Source organism: Pristis pectinata, chromosome 9 (assembly GCF_009764475.1).
Source record: "Pristis pectinata isolate sPriPec2 chromosome 9, sPriPec2.1.pri, whole genome shotgun sequence".
Taxonomy (NCBI): Eukaryota; Metazoa; Chordata; class Chondrichthyes; order Rhinopristiformes; family Pristidae; genus Pristis; species Pristis pectinata.
The window spans coordinates 96294432-96312266 of NC_067413.1; the positions used below are offsets into that span (position 1 = coordinate 96294432).

Below are 17835 nucleotides of genomic sequence, written 5' to 3' on the forward strand. Positions count from 1 at the left end.
AAAGAGCTTTTGGCACATTGGCCTTCATAAATCAGGGCACTGAGTACAGGAGTTGGGATGTTATGTTGAAGTTGTACAGGATGTTGGTGAGGCCGAATTTAGAGTATTGTGTGCAGTTCTGGTCACCTACCTACAGAAAAGATATCAGTAAGCTTGAAAGAGTGCAGAGAAAATTTACACGGATGTTGCCAGGACTTGAGGACCTGACTTATAGGGAAAGGTTGAATAGGTTAGGACTTTATACCCTGGAGCTCAGGAGAATGAGGGGAGATCTTATAGAAGTATACAAAATTATGAGGGGTATGGATAGGGTTTTTCCCCTCAGGTTGGGTGAGAATAGAACTAGAGGTTACTGGTTTAGAGTGAAAGGTGAAATATTTAAGGGGAATCTGAGGGGGAACGACTTCACTCAGAGGGTGGTCCGAGTGTGGAACGAGCTGCCAGTGGAAGTGGTAGATGTGGGTTCAATTGTAATATTTAAGAGAAGTTTGGATAGGTGCATAGATGAGGGAGGTATGGAGGGATATGGTCTGGGTGCTATGGTAGATGGGACTAGGCAGAAAACCAGGCTGGCATGGACTAGGTGGGCCGAAGGGCCTCTTTCTGTGCTGCAGTGCTCTATGACTCTAGGAGCCGTTTCCTGATCCAAGAATGTTGCTCTCCTTGGTTATTGCTTTCCTTGAGCTTATCTCATTCAGCTCTATACATGAAGGTCCACCCCCTCCTGTTACCTTTTGCACCCTCAGGTTTTGTGCGGCCCTGCTCCATAAGAGAGGGAGAAGTGTATCACCCAATATGTTTGGGTGATGTGGTTGTCATGGCTGAATGGCAATCAATGCAAGCTGTAAGGTGCAGTTATGGGGTTTGTAGCTAAGTGTGCAGGATTGCAGAGATAGCATCTGAATGTTAGGTTCGAGTCCTGTTTGGTAGATATTACTGGTAGGTAACTGATAGGATTGTGGTGGATTGAGCACCAGTCGAGAAAGGTGCTGAAGTTGATAGAATGAACTATCTGATGCTTCATTTAATGACCTTGCCCTTCAATCATGAAATCATTGAACTTCTCGTGCCATTGGATCCAGTTTATGGTATTGGCTTGTGACATGAGCCTCCAAAGTTATCACCAGGCTCTTCCCATCAACCATGTGTCTGGAGGCATCCTGTTCTTCTGGAGAAGCAAGACATTTAATCCAACCTTTTACCTCCTCCATCAAGGTCTCCAGTGTGGCTTCTGAAAACCTTGGAGCTCTGCCTCTCCAGTGTTGTACAATTCTTCATCATTTACTGGATCAGAGCAACTGAACTGCGGCACAGTGGTTCAGGGAGCCATTCAAGAGGGGGCAGAGAGGAGAAACGTAGTTGTGATTGGGGATAGTATAGTCAGGGGAATGGACACAATTCTCTGTCGCAAGGATTGAGAAACGCAAAGGCTATGTTGCCTGCCTGGGTTTGGGTCACCTTGTCTGACCTGCAGAGGAGTTTGGAATAGGAGGGGAAAGATCCAGTTGCCGTGGTCCATTTGGGCATCAACGATGGAGGTAGAACAAGGAAAGAGGTTCTGCTGAGGGAATTTGAGCAGCTAGGGACTAAATTAAAAAGCAGAGCCAAATAAGTAATAATCTCTGGATTGCTACCTCAGCCACATGCAAATTGACACAGGGTCAATGAGATCCGAGAGTTAAATGCATGGCTCAAAGATTGGTGTGGGAGAAGTGGGTTTGAATTCGTGGGACATTGGCACCAGTGTTGGGGAAGGAGGGAGCAGTTCCAATGGGACGGGCTCCACTTGAACCACGCTGGGACCAGGGTCCTGGCGAATTGCATAACTAGGGCTGTAGATAGGGCTTTAACCTAAATAGTAGGAGGGTGGGTTCAACAGATTGGAAGAGTAAAGGGAAGAAGAGTGCAGGATACGTTTTGAAGTCTCCAGAATAAGTTTAGAAAGGGATAAGAATTTAACTTCAGGCAACTTGCGACAAATTTGAGAAGAAGGGTGGTGAATACAGGACCGCAGGTCTTATATTTGAATGCACTCAGTATATGAAATAAGGTAGATGAACTCATAGCACAGTTAGAAACTGGCAGATATGACGTTGTGGGCATCACAGTCGTGATTGAAAGAAGATCAGAGCTGGGAACAAAACATCCAAAGATACACATCCTATGGAAAAGACAGGCAGGTGGGCAGAGGGGGTGGGGTGGCTCTGTGGGTAAAAAATGAAATCAAATCCTTAAAAAGAAGTGAGATAGGATCAGAAGATGTAGAATCCTTGTGGGTAGAGTTAAGAAAATGCAAGGGTAAAAAGACCCTGATGGGAATTATATACAGGCCTCCGAATAGTAGCCAGGATACGAGGTACAAATTACAGCAAGAGATAGAAAAGGCATGTAAAAACGCTAGCGTTACAGTGGTCATGGGGGATTTCAATATGCAGGTAGTCTGCGAAAATCGGGTTGGTACTGGATTTAAGGAGAAGGAATTTGTAGAATGCCTACGAGATGGCTTTTTAGAGCAGCTTGTGGTTGAGCCCACTTGGGAAAAGGCAATTCTGGATTTGGTGTTGTGCAATGAACCAGATTTGATTAGGGAGCTTAAGGTGAAGGAACCCTTAGCAGGCAGTGATCATAGTATGATAGAATTTGCCATGCAGTTTGAGACGGTGAAGCTAAAATTGGATGTATCAGTATTAAAGTTGAGTAAAGGTAACTACAAAGGCATGAGAGAGGAGCTGGCCAAAGTTGATTGGAAGGGGACCCCAGCAGGGATGACGGTAGAGCAGCAATGGCAGGAGTTTCTGGGAGTAATTCGGAATATGCAGGATCAGTTCATCCCAAAGAAGAAAAAGCATTCTAAAGGGAGGATGAGGCAACCGTGGCTGACAGGAGAAGTCAAAGACAGCAGAAAAGCAAAAGAGGGCATACAATATTGCAAAAATTAGTGGGAAGCTAGAGGATTGGGAAGCTTTTAAAAACCAACAGAAGGTAACTCAAAAAAAGCAATAAGGGGAGAAAAGATGAAATAAGAAGGTAAGCTAGCCAATAATATAAGAAGATACAAAAAGTTTTATTCAGATATAAAGAGTAAAAGAGAGGCAAGAGTGGACATCGGACCGCTGAAAAATGACACTGGAGAGATAGTAATGGGGAACAAAGAAATGGCGGATGAACTAAATAAGTATTTTGCGTCAGTCTTCACTGTGGAACGTGCCAGAAATTCGAGTTAGAGCAGAAGTGAGTGTAGTCACTATTGCTAAGGAAAAGGTGCTTGGGGAAACTGAAAGGTCTGAAGGCAGATAAATCACCTGGACCAGATGGACTACACCCCAGGGTTCTGAAAGAGGTAGCTGAAGAGATTGTGGAGGCATTAGTAGTGATCTTTCAGGAATCACTAGTCAGGAATTGTTCCGGAGGACTGGAAAATCGCAAATGTCACTCCACTCTTTAAGAAGGGAGGGAGGTAAAAGACATGAAATTATTGGCCAGTTAGCCTGACTTCAGTGGTTGGTAAGATGTTAGAGCCCATTATTAAGGGTGAGGTTTCAGGGTACTTGGAAGCTCATGATAAAATAGACCAAAGTCAGCATGGTTTCCTTAAGTGGAGATTTTGCCTGAAAAATCTGTTGGAACTCTTTGAGGAAGTAACAGGCAGGATAGACAAAGCAGAGTCAGTGGATGTTGTTGACTTGGATTTTCAGAAGGCCTTTGACAAGGTGCCACACATGAGGCTGCTAAACAAGATAGGAGCCAATGGTATTACAGGAAAGGTACTAGCATGGATAGAAGATTGGCTGACTGGTAGAAGGCAAAGAGTGGGAGTAAAGGGGGCCATTTTTGGTTGGCTGCCAGTGACTAGTGGTGTTCTGCAGGGGTCAGTGTTGGGTCTGCTACTTTTCACATTACATATTAATAATCTGGATGACAGAATTGAGGGCTTTGTGGCCAAGTTTGTGGACGATACAAAGATAGGTGGAGGGGCAGATGGTGTTGAGGAAGCAGGGAGTCTAAAGAAGGACTTGGATAGGTTGGGAGAGTGGGCAAAGAAGTGGCAGATGGAATACAGCGTAGGGATGTGTGTGGTCATGCTCTTTGCTGGAAGGAATAAAGGCATAGACTATTTTCTAAATGGGAAGTGAATTCAGAAATCAGAGGTGCAAAGGGTCTTGGGAGTCCTAGTGCAGGGTTCCCTAAAGGTTAACTTGCAGGTTGAGTCGGTAGTAAGGAAGGCAAATGCAATGTTAGCATTCATTTCAAGAGGACTAGATTATAAAAGTAAGGATGTAATACTGAGGCTTTATAAGGCATTGGTCAGACCACATTTGGAGCGTTTTGAACAGGTTTGGGCCCCATATCTAAGAAAGGATGTGCTGGCATTGGAGAGGGTCCAGAGGAGGTTTATGAGAATGATCCTGGGAATAAAAGGGTTATCATATGAGGAGCATTTGATGGCTCTGGGCCTGTACTCACTGGAGCTTAGACGGATGAGGGCGAATCTCATTGAAACCTATCGACTATTGAAAGGCCTGGATAGAGTGGGCATGGAGAGGATGTTTCCAGTAGTGGGAGAGCCTAGGACCAGAGGGCACAGCCTCAGAATAGGAGGATGTCCCTTAAGAACAGAGCTGAGGAGGAATTTCTTTAGCCAGAGAGTGGTGAATCTGTGGAATTCATTGCCACAAACAGCTGTGGAGGCCAAGTCATTGGGTATATTCAAAGCAGAGGTTGATAAGTTCTTGATTAGTAAGGGCGTCAAAGGTTACAGGGAGAAGGCAGAAGAATGGGGTTGAGAGGGAAAAATAAATCAGCCATGATCGAATGGTGGAGCAGACTGGATGGGCCAAATGGCCTAATTCTGCTCCTATGTCTTATGGTCTTATTTCCCTGCAACTATTCTCTTTCACATACTCATCAATTCTCCCCTAATTCTCCAGACATCCACCTATGCCAGTGATAATCTTTACTGGAGCTTATCAACCAGCATGTCTTTGGGATGTGAGAGGAAACTAGAGCACAAGGGCAAAACCTATACCGTCTCAGGAAAATATGCAAACCCTACACAGAGCAGCAGAGACAATAGCACTACCTGCTGCACCACTGAAGACCATTTCAGATAGAGAAGTGATTTCTTCCCCCAAAAGATGGTGCATCTTTTGAATTCTTTACCCGCATGAGTGGTGGAGGTGGGTCCTTGGATATTCAAGGTGGATGTTGTCAGATATTTGAACTACACTGGAGTCAAGGTGTATTGGGAGGTGGGAAAATGGTGTTGAGGCTAAGATTGGATCGGCCATTATCTTATTGAATGGCAGAGTAGGCTCAAGAAACAGATAGAGCCTCTCCTGTTCCTTTTATTTCTATGTAGCCTTCCAATAATGGCTCATAATGCTACTCTACCTGTAGGAATCACATCATCATAAAAGGAATGTAGACTGAAAAACCTTTCAGTATTTGAAATTGAATGGTGGCATTGATATACTGACTTAGGATTCCTGGAAACTTATCTGCCATGTAAATTATTGTAACTGTTGGAATCATCCAATACTACCGAGGAGTAGGCGACCCACATCCGAACTGAATCAGACTGATAAACAATGAGATTGCAGTTTAAAAAGCAGCCAAACTCATCCAGAACTGAGGACAGTGGAATGCATTGAGAGCTATAAATTAGCTGAGTGCTGGAACTACAGCGGTAGCCAGGATAGTAATAGAACAAATCTGCCATCACCACTCCTCGGGCTCAGTTATTTAAACAATTATAGTTTTGTTTGTAAGCTTTTCCAGTTTCCCAGCAATTCTTACAGATTTCACAGTTACAGGAGATACAAATTTCAATAAACATTGCTGGATTTCAGCCACAGCATAGCAATGAGCAGAGGGGAATAACTGCGAGAAATAATGCCCGTGCTGAATTCTCAGTGCTTTGGAAAAAATCCCAATTGTAGAAGTTTTTCAGCCGGTAAATTGCACAACTGCTCTGACCCTGTTGCTGAACATTCAGTTGACACAGTCAATTCAAGGGCACCATTGTCAATTTTCCTTCTACCCTTTTATCTCATTCATACCATTTGGGATATTTCAATTCTGGTTTCATTTGAGAGTGTGGAACATTTAAAATGTAAACAGAGAACTTACTAATTGGAAGTAAGCAATCTCGAGATGAGTCATGAAGTAATTTTGAGACCAACCATCTGCTCACCAGGTATATTTCAATTTTATGCATTAGCAATTTGCATTTCAGCTGAGGAAAAAATAAACTAGAATCTGACAATAAGATTCTTGAAAGAAAACAAAAATTTAGTGCAATAACAAAAGAATATCTGGTGAAGAATTTACCTTGGGAACTGAATACATTTACAGAATCTCAGAAACTTTGAGCTGAGCATAGCCGAATGAGTAAGAGATGAAATTTCATTCATTAGGAATGACTTTTGCTAATTTTATTTGCCAATGCCATTTCCTTTGAACATGTGTTATTCCTGAACACTATTCCAAAGTGTTGCCAACAATAACATTCAAAAACATTGGTATTTACTTGACTGACCAGGCTTTCTCGTGGGTTATTTATTCCAAAATTCCACAGAATAATTCCGCACAATTTATTACTGGCACATCCCTCCCCACCATCAGTAGTGTCTGCAGGAGGCACTGCTCAAGAAGGAAACATCCATCAGCAAAGATCCCCACCATCCAGACCATGCCATCTTCTCACTGCTACCATCAGGCAGGAGTTATAGAAGCCTAAAGTCCCACACCACCAGCTTCAAGAACAGTTACTTCCCTTCAACCATTTGGTTCTTGAACCAACCAGCAAAACCCTAATCACTACAACACTATGATCACTTGGCAATAAATGGGATTTTGTGGGTTTTTTGTTCTAATTGTGTTCTTTCTTGTAAAAATTGTTTATAATTTGTGTTTAATTTGTTTTTCTTGTGAATGCTGCTTGTATGATGCAATGTGCCTGTGATGCTGCTGCAAGTAAGTTTGTCATTGCACCTCTGCGTACATGTACTTGTGCAAGTGACTATAAACTCGACTTTGACTTTAATGGTGCTGATAGAATGTGCTGAAAGGAAGTTTAACCTGAATAATGTGGGGTAGACTTCTGTTATTTTTGGGTGGGAGCACAACCCAGCTACAGTCTGTCCAGTTCCAGATTTAACATATCAGATGGTGGGGAGAAATTTACTTAATAAAGACTAAATTTTAATTGTTTCATGTGGATGGGGACGTACTGCTGCACTTAACATCCTTAATGTTATTTAGCTCTTTTAGAAGTTAATTAGCTCTTTTCAATCTGTTTTTAATGTCTCCAATTTTTACATGAGCAGACCAAGTTTCCTGGAGCTCTGGAAACTGACCATTGAAATGAAGGCTAGTTTGAGCCATGTGGTTGGTATTCAACCAGTCTCTGTCTTATCTAAAGAAAATATCACTCAATGAGCCAATGTCTTAATTCCCTCACACGTTAACCCTATGGGTTTTATGTGGATGCAGCTTTAAAGATTTCAAATTGCCACAGTCAGGAGGCAGATTGGATGTGTTTGTTAAGACTTTAGATGAGGAGGATGGTCACTGTTCTTGGCAGCAGTGACATACGCTGATGGGATCAGGGCATGCTCAAGAGTGTGGGTCAACAAAGGGAGGTCCAAAGTAAGGAGCCACATAAGAGCAAAATTACACAGCAGAAGGTTTGAGGTTACTGAAGGCATTTCCCATGCCGTTAGGTTAATAGACAAGTTCTCAGCTAGTTTTGCCTCTTGGGGAAACCAGTGCTGAGATGGTCACATCAAGTGGCAGCAGATGTCTACAGTCTTCTCCAAGAACCAGGTCCTTGATCGACCATATAGCCACACATTGCCACTAGCTCCAAAAGTGATTGTTGCTCTCCAGACTTTTGATTCTAGCTGCTGCTTGGACTATACTAATGATACATCTCTGATTTCCCCCAGTTGGCTGCTCGTAACAAAGGCTGTGAGACTAGACAACATTCCAGCCTGCACTCCAGATTCTCCTCAAAGCCTTGGGCAAAACATGAATCAATGAGCTGAATTCTAGAGCTGAAGTAAAAGTGTCTGCCCTTGACATCAAGGTGACCGCATAAAATCAAAGTCAGTGAGCATCAATGGGAAAACACTGTGGTGGTTAGAGTCATAATTTGCATGTAGAAAGACAGTTTATCTTTCTAGGTCTATCTTCCCAGCTCCTGGCATCATATCAGGATTTCCTCAAGGCAGTGTTCTAGACCCAACCATCTTCAGATGCTTCATCAATGACTTCTAACCACCTTAAGGTCAGAAGCATGGAAGTTTGCTGATGATTACACAATGTTCAACTCCATTCGCCATCACTCTGCAAATGAAGCAGCCCATACCTGCATCCAGCAAGACCTAGACAACATTCAGGCTTGGGCTGCACAAACTTGCACCACACAAGTGCCAGGCAATAGTTAGCCACACTGACAGAGTTGAGCCGCCTACCCCTAATATTCAATAGCATTACTATTGCTGAATCCACCACTGTCATCATCTTGGGGGGAGTGACGTCATGACCAGAATCTCAGTTGGAGGAACCACATTAATATAGTGGCTACAAGAACAGGTCAGAAGCTGGATATTCTGCAACAAGTCATTCACCTTCCACCACCTACAAAACACAAGTCAAGAGGGTGATGGACTACTCTCCACTTGGAATTGGAATTGGTTTATTATTGTCACAAGTACCGAGGTACAGTGAAAAACTTGTCTTGCATACCGTTCATACAGATAAATTCATTACACAGTGCATTGAGGTAGTACAGGGTAAAACATATACAGAATGCAGAATAGCATATTTCCAACAACACCCAGCAAGCTCAGTAACATTAAGGACAATGCAGCCCACTTGCACAGTGTCCCAATCACTACCCTCAACGTTCATTCTGTCCAGCCCGTGGTGCACTATGCATGCAGTCTACAAAATGTTCTGCGGTTACTTGTCCAGACTGTTCTGACAGCTTCTCCCACTTCCATGACTTCTACCACCAAGGAGAACAAGAGCATCAGGTTCATGGAAAACCTTCTACCTGCAGCCCTCCCCTCCCCACCCCCACAACTTACCATTGTCGTTGGATCTAAATTCTTAATCTCCCTATGCGGCAGTGTTGTGGATGAACTGCAATGATTCAAGGTGGCATTTCACCACTGCCTTCTCAATAGTATTTAAGGATGGATGTTAACTACTGATCTTGACAGCCATGCCCACATCCCAAAAATGAATACATAAAGTAAAACCTAACTGTACCTCTGGCTCTCTTGTAACTCTGGCATCTATCCCACAGTGCTGAACATTGCGCAGGTAAGTACTATCAACAAAAAGCAGGCATATCCAGTCTGAATAATCACTGCCCGATCAATCCAATCTGTATCATCAGCAAATCATACATTGAAAATGTTGTCAGCAAAGGTATCAAATAATACAGGCAGTCCCCTGGTTACGTAAGTGTTCCATTCCTGAGAACTGTCCAGAAGCCGATTTTTCCGCAAGTCAGAAACGTCAGTTTCCTATACTAACCCATATCAAAGCTCTATGTACACTTTCTATAATTCTTTTGTTTCATTGAATATCCACCCTAACCCTACCCATAATTAAACTGATGGAATATATACTGTATCCCATCATTAATAAATACCATGAAACATTTTATTAGTAGTAGCTTGAAAAATGCTTTAAAAATGTATGGGAGAATTTGCTTAAAGACAGATTTCCATAAGTCAGGTCATTCGTATCTCTAGGAGCCCCTGAACTTACTAACCAATAACTTGCTCACTAATGCTCAGTTTAGGTTTTGGTCAGACCATTTGGCTTCAAACAAAGAGCTGGATTCTGGAAGGTGAGATTGACTTGACAAGAGGACAACATTTGACCATGTATGGCATCAAGGAGCCCTCCTATAACTGAGGTCCATATGTATCAAGGGGAAAATGCTCCAGTGACTAGATTCTTATTTCACACAATGGAAGATGGTGGTGGTCATTAAGAGGGCTATTGTTGTAGCTACAGGACATCAGTGCAGGAGTTTCTCAGGGGACTGTTCTAGCCCTAGCCATTGTCACCTGTTTCATCAATGACTTTGCTTCATCATAAGATTAAAGTACAGATTTTCCCTGATTATTGTGCAATGTTTAGTTCCATTTGCAAATGCTCAGAATTTGAAGCAGTCCATGCTTACATGACAACTCCCAGGCATGGCCTGATATGTGGCAAGTGACATATGATAATGCCTGCTCACAACAAATGAGGGTTTAACCATTTACCTTTCAAATTCAGTGACAAGGGGGAGCATACTTGTCAACATCTTTTGAGCCCCATCTTATCTACAAGAATTGAAACCATCATGTCATCTATGATTCTTAATGCAAACAACCTCCTCAGAATATCCAAAGGGCTGTCTAATTCGATGATCAATCTCTATGAACAACAGTTCACTCTCTGCAAAGTCTATGTATATTTGTTGCCATACCCTTGTGCATCATTTCCATGACTGCAAGGGAACTGTTGTTTTTTTGCTTGCCAACTGATACACCTCTCAGTTGCATTAATGCCCTTATGTAATCCAGCCCACTTGAGATAGCTCTGTCATCACACATACAAAGGTGTCGATCATGTAAATCACTTAACCAAGATCCGATTTCCTCAGGAGATGCACCTTTGGATCCCCCTGTGGCATGCCCTTTGTTAACTGATAACTCAACCTTGCAAACAAAATATGAGCAAATATCTTTATCTAAATCAGACCCATGTGCCTGCCAACCTTTTGCAGTGTAGTAATTTATCCTGACTGACACAGTGTACCTTTAGTTGCCTCAGAAAAATTATCTGTAGTGATATCATCCCATTCAAGAATATAATGTTAAATATTTCTTCCCTATTTGCAGTGGCTGGTACTGGGGTGATAATCTTTACAATATCAGTATTGCTGTTGTGCTACTGATCTTCTGTGCTGAAGATCCCAGTTGTAAGCAGACAGAATTAAAACTCATCTTTGCACTCATTGCTACAACCAACATGAGAATTGGTTATTTTGAATCAAAATAGCTGTCAAGAAATTATGGTCATTTATGATTGTAAATCTAGCTCTATACAGATGCTTATAGAAAGTCCACATTCCAAAAGTCAGAGACAATGCTTGTCATTTTACTTGGGAATAGTTTTGCTCACTGGCACCATCTCCCAGTGGACCAGCACATGAGAGATCACTGCACTGACAGGTGCATCACAAGCTCATTGGATTTATTTCAATACATCATTGTGTACAACCATAGTCCTTTCTGTGAGCTGTCTGTTACTAAACTTCAATGTTTTGTCACAAGAGAAATAAAGGACTGCAGATGCTGGAATCTAGATGAAAAACACGATGATGCTGGAGGAACTCGGCAGGCCAGGCAGCATCCGTGGAGAAAAGCAGGCGGTCAACGTTTCGGGTCAGGACCCTTCTTAAGGACTGAAGAGAGGAAAAGGGGAAGCCCAATATATGGGAGGGAAAAGCAGAGCAGTGATAGGTGGACAAAAGAGGGGAGGTGGGGTGGGCACTAGGTGGTGATAGGTAGATGCAGGTAAGAGATAGTGATGGGCAGGGGAGGAAGGGAGCAGATCCACCGGGAGACGGGTCAAAGGCAGGGAGAGAGAGGAAAGGAATGGAAAAAACGGGGTGAAAAAAGAAAGAGAGGCTGGGAAAGGGAAGAAGAGGAGAAGCATGGTGGGGGGGGGTGTGGGGAAGGGGGGTGGGGATTACCTATAGTGGGAGAATTCAATGTTCGTGCTGTTAGGCTGCAAGGTTCCAAGACAGAAAATGAGGTGCTGTTCCTTCAGTTTGCACTTGGAGTTCTCCTGGCAGTGGAGGAGGCCGAGGACTGACATATATGTGATAGTGTGGTGGGGGTGGGGGGGGGGGTGGGTTGTTGAAGTGGCTGGCAACGGGGAGATGCAGATCGCGGTTACGGACAGAGCGCAGGCCCCGCACCTGCCGATCACTATCTCTTACCTGCATCTGCCTAGCACCGTATTGTGCCCACCCCCCACCTCCCCTCTTTTGTCCACTTATCCCTGCTCTGCTTTTCCCTCCTATATATCGGGCTTCCCCTTTTCCTATCTTCAGTCCTGAAGAAGGGTCCTGACCTGAAACGTTGACCGCCTGCTTTTCTCCACGGATGCTGCCTGGCCTACCGAGTTCCTCCAGCATCATCATGTTTTTCAACAATCTTATGATCTTTCAAATGTTGGCGACCCATTCAAGTGAATGTACTGGGGGCACCACCAATGGTTGGATCATGGATGGTGTATCTATAGGGGAATCCAGAGGTGAAAGAAAAGGTAAGAAGTACATGCTTTCGAACTTCAGTGCTTTTCCAACTACTGTTCTGCATTGTACAGGCAGAGAAATGTTAATCATAACAGGTTGCCAGGGTTCTTGTTATTAACTATTGGGTCATTATGGCCAATTATAAGGTGTACAGTGCTTTCTCATACCCAGTAATCAAAACTGAAAATGTTGGAAGCATTTAGCAAGTAAGGCCCTATCCATGAAGAGAGATAGAGAGTCAGTGTTTCAGGTCTATGACTTTCTGTCATCTGACACCCAGTAGCTACCTGTACTACATCCTTCTCCTTCAAGAAGCAAGAAGGAAATGCAAATAAGAAGTAAAAGACAAATACTATACACTGTCATGAAGATGAACCACCAGTTAAAAACATGCTGAATGCACTTGCAGGGCACACTGTTACACTAAATAAAGTTTGACTTAATTGTAACACCAGTGTGTAGTGAGGTGTCAAATGTGACCAAGCAGAACAATGTAACTGGGTAGAAATATTCCTGAATTTGTCAAAATGGTGATGATATTTTAGTTACAGAATTATTTCGTGAATTCCTAAAGCATAACTCCATTTATGTTTCTGAAGTAAATGGCTTTGTAATGACAACATGCATGACATTACGATGACTTCATCTAGCAGGCCTCACTTGCGTTGATCCTGTTTTCCAGATTGAAGTTGCATAATGCCACTATGTATTGGAGGATATGAAGTCTTTATAATTAAATGATATCTTGTCCAGCATTCTGTTTTGATATTACCGTACAAAGTTGTATCATTCTTATTAACCTAGTTCCCAATACTTGAAACTGTCCAATGGAGCAGAATTTCAAGGTCGTAATGACAGAGTTGGCCTTTTCCTTAACAGAGTTTATAGATGTGTCTGCAACAGTCCTGTCATGGCATGACCCCGTTCAGATACCCTCTCTATTTTCCTGATTACTGCTCATTTTACAGTTGCTTCTCTAACTTACTGTACAGTTATACGCACATCCTGTATAGGTTACTATACAGAACCTGTACAATACATACTTATTGTACAGGTTCTGAGTACATCTCATTCAATTCCTCCTGCAGTTGAGTCTTGCTGTAGGTGGCAAATGTTCTATTAATAATCATATAATTTCCTAAACTACAGCCAAACATGGCCGAGACAGCCTCCTCATTGATCATGTATATCTATGTGATGCTGTCATTGAGAATGTCATTCAACGATAAACAATGAACTTCAAAATCTCATCACGTGAAGTCAATTTATGTCACCTTCAGTCTCAGCAAATTTTAAGGCTGGAGGCCAAGGATTATATGACCGCAGAGGAACCACTTAGTGCAGACTATTTGGGTTTCCAAATTGATTAGTATTATGCATATCATTATGTTATAAATGAAATATAAAGGTGCTCTTAGAAAAACAGTCAGAAAAAAATAAATTGTTGAGATTAATAGATGTGTGCAAGCAGGCATGTTTGAAAGTGTGAATATGTATGTGTGAATGTACATGTGTGTATGTAACAAAATTTCATTTTACAAATTCAACATGCAGTATGACACTGAAAAAAGTAAAATCGCTGTATGTTTAGACACTAAATGACTGATGTGAATACTAAACACTGTAGCCCCTAACCTTGACACTTGTTCAATGTGAAGATGTACGTTGCATTGTATTTCAAGGACTTTCTGAAAGACCAATTAAGTTGTGAAGCTTCCATCAATTTCTAACTGTGATACCTCAATTGGAGATGGGGTGGACAGGAGCATGGAGTTCCATTGGCCATCTTGGGAGTGCACCATTAAGGCATTAACAGCACAATGTGATCACCTTTTCATGGTGTGTGTCAAAGATACATCACTTCCAAGTAGTGTCATGGGCAGAGGGGGGCAAGCACAGCACACAAGAACACAAGAAAATAGCAGCAGAAGTAGGGCCTTCAAGCCTGTCCAGCCCTTTAATGTGATCGTGTCTGAGCTATGCTGACCTCAACTCCTCTTCTGTGCTATTCCTCAACGCCCCTCTATTCTTCGATCTATCAAATGTTTACCCACCTCCACTTTAAACACTTCCAGTGATCCAGCTTCCACCACCACTTGGGGCAGAGAATGCCAGGGATTCACCACCCTCTGCGAGAAGAAATTTCTAAGTACCTTGGTTTTAAGTGATTGGTCCCTTATCTTGTAGTTATGCCCCCTTGTTCAAGACTCTCCCAAGAGTGAAATCATTGCAACATCTACCCTGTCAAGTGCACAAGGATGCAACACATGGATCTTTAGGGTCCTCCTATGCAGCTTCTGCTGAGATTCTAATCCTCAGTGAGAGCAACTACTCACCAGAAACCATTCATGTCAGTGTTCCAGTGTCAGTTTTGTAATGTTATGGAGTAAAGTCTTACTGCAGTTTGAGAGAATGATTTTATTCTGTCTTGTAAACTCAATGAAGTATGTATTTGATTTTACTCTAGGCGTGTTATAAAATGGAGGTCCATCATTTCTATTATTTATGGTGTTAATGATTCACCAGTGTGTAGCAGAATGTTTTCAAATTCGTTAAACACTTACAAAGAGTGGATATTTTTCGGTCTCATGACCCCTGTGAATGAACACAAATATTCTTTAATCAGATCTTGGATTGTTTGCTTCAGGAGGTGATCTATCTGGCTGAATTTACTACAACTGCCTTTCTTGATTCTAATTGGATAGGTTAGGATTTACACTGGCTCATTCCATTCAATGTGCAGAGGTTGAACAGGTCATTTTGCCAGTAAGTGGCAAAAGAGCATTCACCAAGTAACTAAACAGCCAGGTCAAGAAACAATGAGCCCAATTTACACAGATATCCTGTGAGGTTACAAGGAATCTGACAGATGAGCTTTAATAGACTGAATACAATGGGGGAGGTGGGGGAGTGGTGTGGGGGGCAAATCAGCAGTCACTCAGCTTAATTTCGGTAATGAATTTAATAATTAATTCTATTGTCCAACAGCGGTCAATTAATCACCTTAAATAAATTGCTGCTTACAGAGCTTAATTTGTAATTTATCATGTGACTTAAAATAATGACACTTGCTTAACCGTAAAGAAGCTTTGCAACTGCTCACGTTGCCATGGTGACAGTTTAACATGAAGCACAACAGTCTTATGAACTCCCTCTCTCTACCAGTCCATTAGACCAGGGGCATGTCTCGGGCAGGTCCCACAAGAATTACAGGGTTGGAAACCCCTGGCAAATACAGAAAAAGAAATCTAATCAAGTGTTGTACATTTGAAGCATCAGGGAGTGATCCAATAAAATGATGCTAAAGGCTGTGGAGACAATTTTGGCCAAATTGTAGCTACCATTAAATATGAGGAATATTCATACTAATTGCCAAATTACTCTTTCTGTTCTTTTCAGCCATTGTTAACAGCACAGCAGTTGGCCTCAGCTGTAGCAGGAGTGATGCCAACCAGCAATCCTGCCCTCAATCAGCCAATCCTCATACCGTTTAATATGGCTGGTCAACTTGGCAACCAGCAGGGGCTTGTTCTCACATTGCCAACCGCCAATTTAACCAACATCCAGGGCCTGGTTGCAGCAGCTGCCGCTGGAGGCATTATGACATTACCACTGCAAAACCTGCAAGGTAAGCAGCTATCACTGAACAACAAGCATCAAATAGGTCTGAGACTTTATGTCAGGGCTGTCACAGATTGACTTTCTTCCTGAACCTAATCTGCTTTCATTACTTCAAACTATTGCTTGCATTGACAGTCAAATATATTGTGCGTGATACCAAGGCATTTTTGATCTGTTTTACATGTGAGTCCCTTATTCTCAATGTTGCAATGATAAGGAGGTAATCCGCTGATGGCTATTGAAATATTTGGATGTTTCTATCAAGGATTAACTTGACTTAAACTGATGCTCTGCTGTCTGTTACAATATTTACTCATGGGATGTATACGACATCTATGGAAGCGTAACAAAATGAGTAATGGTGTTCAAACATTACTCTTTCATCTGGTATTAGATTGAGGAGTATAGTATAATCAAAAGATGGGAATACTGGACCAGATTTTCTAATCACTGGCAAAAGAATGGTGATTGCCATCAGCTTCAATGAAACCCATCCAGAAAGTTTCAGCAGGCTCTGTGGGGTGGATTCCCCCAACCTTGTTGCTTTCAGGCACCTGCTGGAGAAAAAGAGTAGCGTCCAGTAAGTGCGATGCGATCATGCTTGCTTAGTAACCAATTAGATGGAACAATCAAGTCAACTGCAAACCAAAAAGTAAAGAGTTAAAATTTTTGTCCAGCTTTTTTAAACATTTTTTACTGAGGGTGAAATAAAGATTCAAATACATGGATCATGGTAAATAAATTATTAAATTGCTTAAAGACCATGGAACTTTGAAACAATATTTATTTGTAAATTTTCTGGCATCTGGACATTGCTGCCAAAGGCAATATTTATTACCCATCTGCAATTCCTCTTTAGAAGGTGGGATGAGCCTCCTTCTGGAACCGCTGCAGTCCTTCTGTTGGGTAGGATTTCCAGAGTAATGCTGGGGAATTCCAGCAAAACTGGGCCCCATTGCCGAAATCCATGAAGAGTCTGGCAACAGAGTACAGTAACTGATTCACCCCAATAACTGTTAGTTTCAGTGGTTGAACACTGGCAGTCCTATCACAAACTCAGTAAGAACCAGCAATATTCTGAAGGAATACACATGAAGTAGGTTTTGCACTGCTAATAAACTTGCTGAGTGTGGTTAGGATACTGTTAACAATCTTTATCAGTGGGACCTAGTGTTGCTGGAAATCCCCAGCATTACTCTGGAGAATTATCACTTGGATAAGATATCAAGCCAGAATCTGAAACCCCATTTATTCCAGTGGGGATTCTCAACCAGCAGATTCAGAGCACATGGAAGATAAATTACTTCTTTTTGATTAGGTTGCTGTAATTTAGTTTTAATCTTAATCATTTCCATGTTTTTTATCTTTAAAATTCATTTTTGTCTTTACCTTTTATAAAATGTAATTCTTAGAAAATATGTATTTCAATTTTTGAATGTTATTGATATTAAAAACTTAAAGTCATCGTCAGTTTTGACAGAATGCAAAGCTCTGCCTCCAGGTTTTCTGGCTCATAGAGGACTTCATGGGCAGGGCCTCTCTGCCACACTGCATGTCACCTGGCTGCTGTTTTGACCACATTGCTGAGACTGAAATGGAAAACCAGTGATGTATGCCCTCTCCATCCAACCCATGTAGGTGCAAGGACCATAGGCAGTGAGCCTGGTTTAATAAGGCCCAGCTCAGTCTGTTGACCAGAAATTTCAATGGAACAAAAAAGGGACAAGAAACCAGTATGAATGAGTCTTCCAATATAATTCTATAAAATATGTATGCATTCAGGGTTTTTATCAGAGAGCACCAAATGCAAGACAAATTAGGAGATATTTTGTGAGACATGCAAATTTATAAATGACCTCAAAATGGAATTAATGACA

The 17835-nt window shown here is 42.0% G+C and overlaps 1 protein-coding gene across 1 annotated transcript in view; it reads left to right on the forward strand.

Annotated features, from left to right (window-relative positions):
- Positions 1–17835, forward strand: part of pou6f2 (POU class 6 homeobox 2) — a 473064-nt gene that overhangs the window by 207697 nt on the left and 247532 nt on the right. The window contains exon 4 of the mRNA XM_052022624.1: positions 15737–15965. Coding sequence (XP_051878584.1) covers positions 15737–15965 — 229 coding nt within the window. The remainder of the gene's footprint in view (positions 1–15736; positions 15966–17835) is intronic.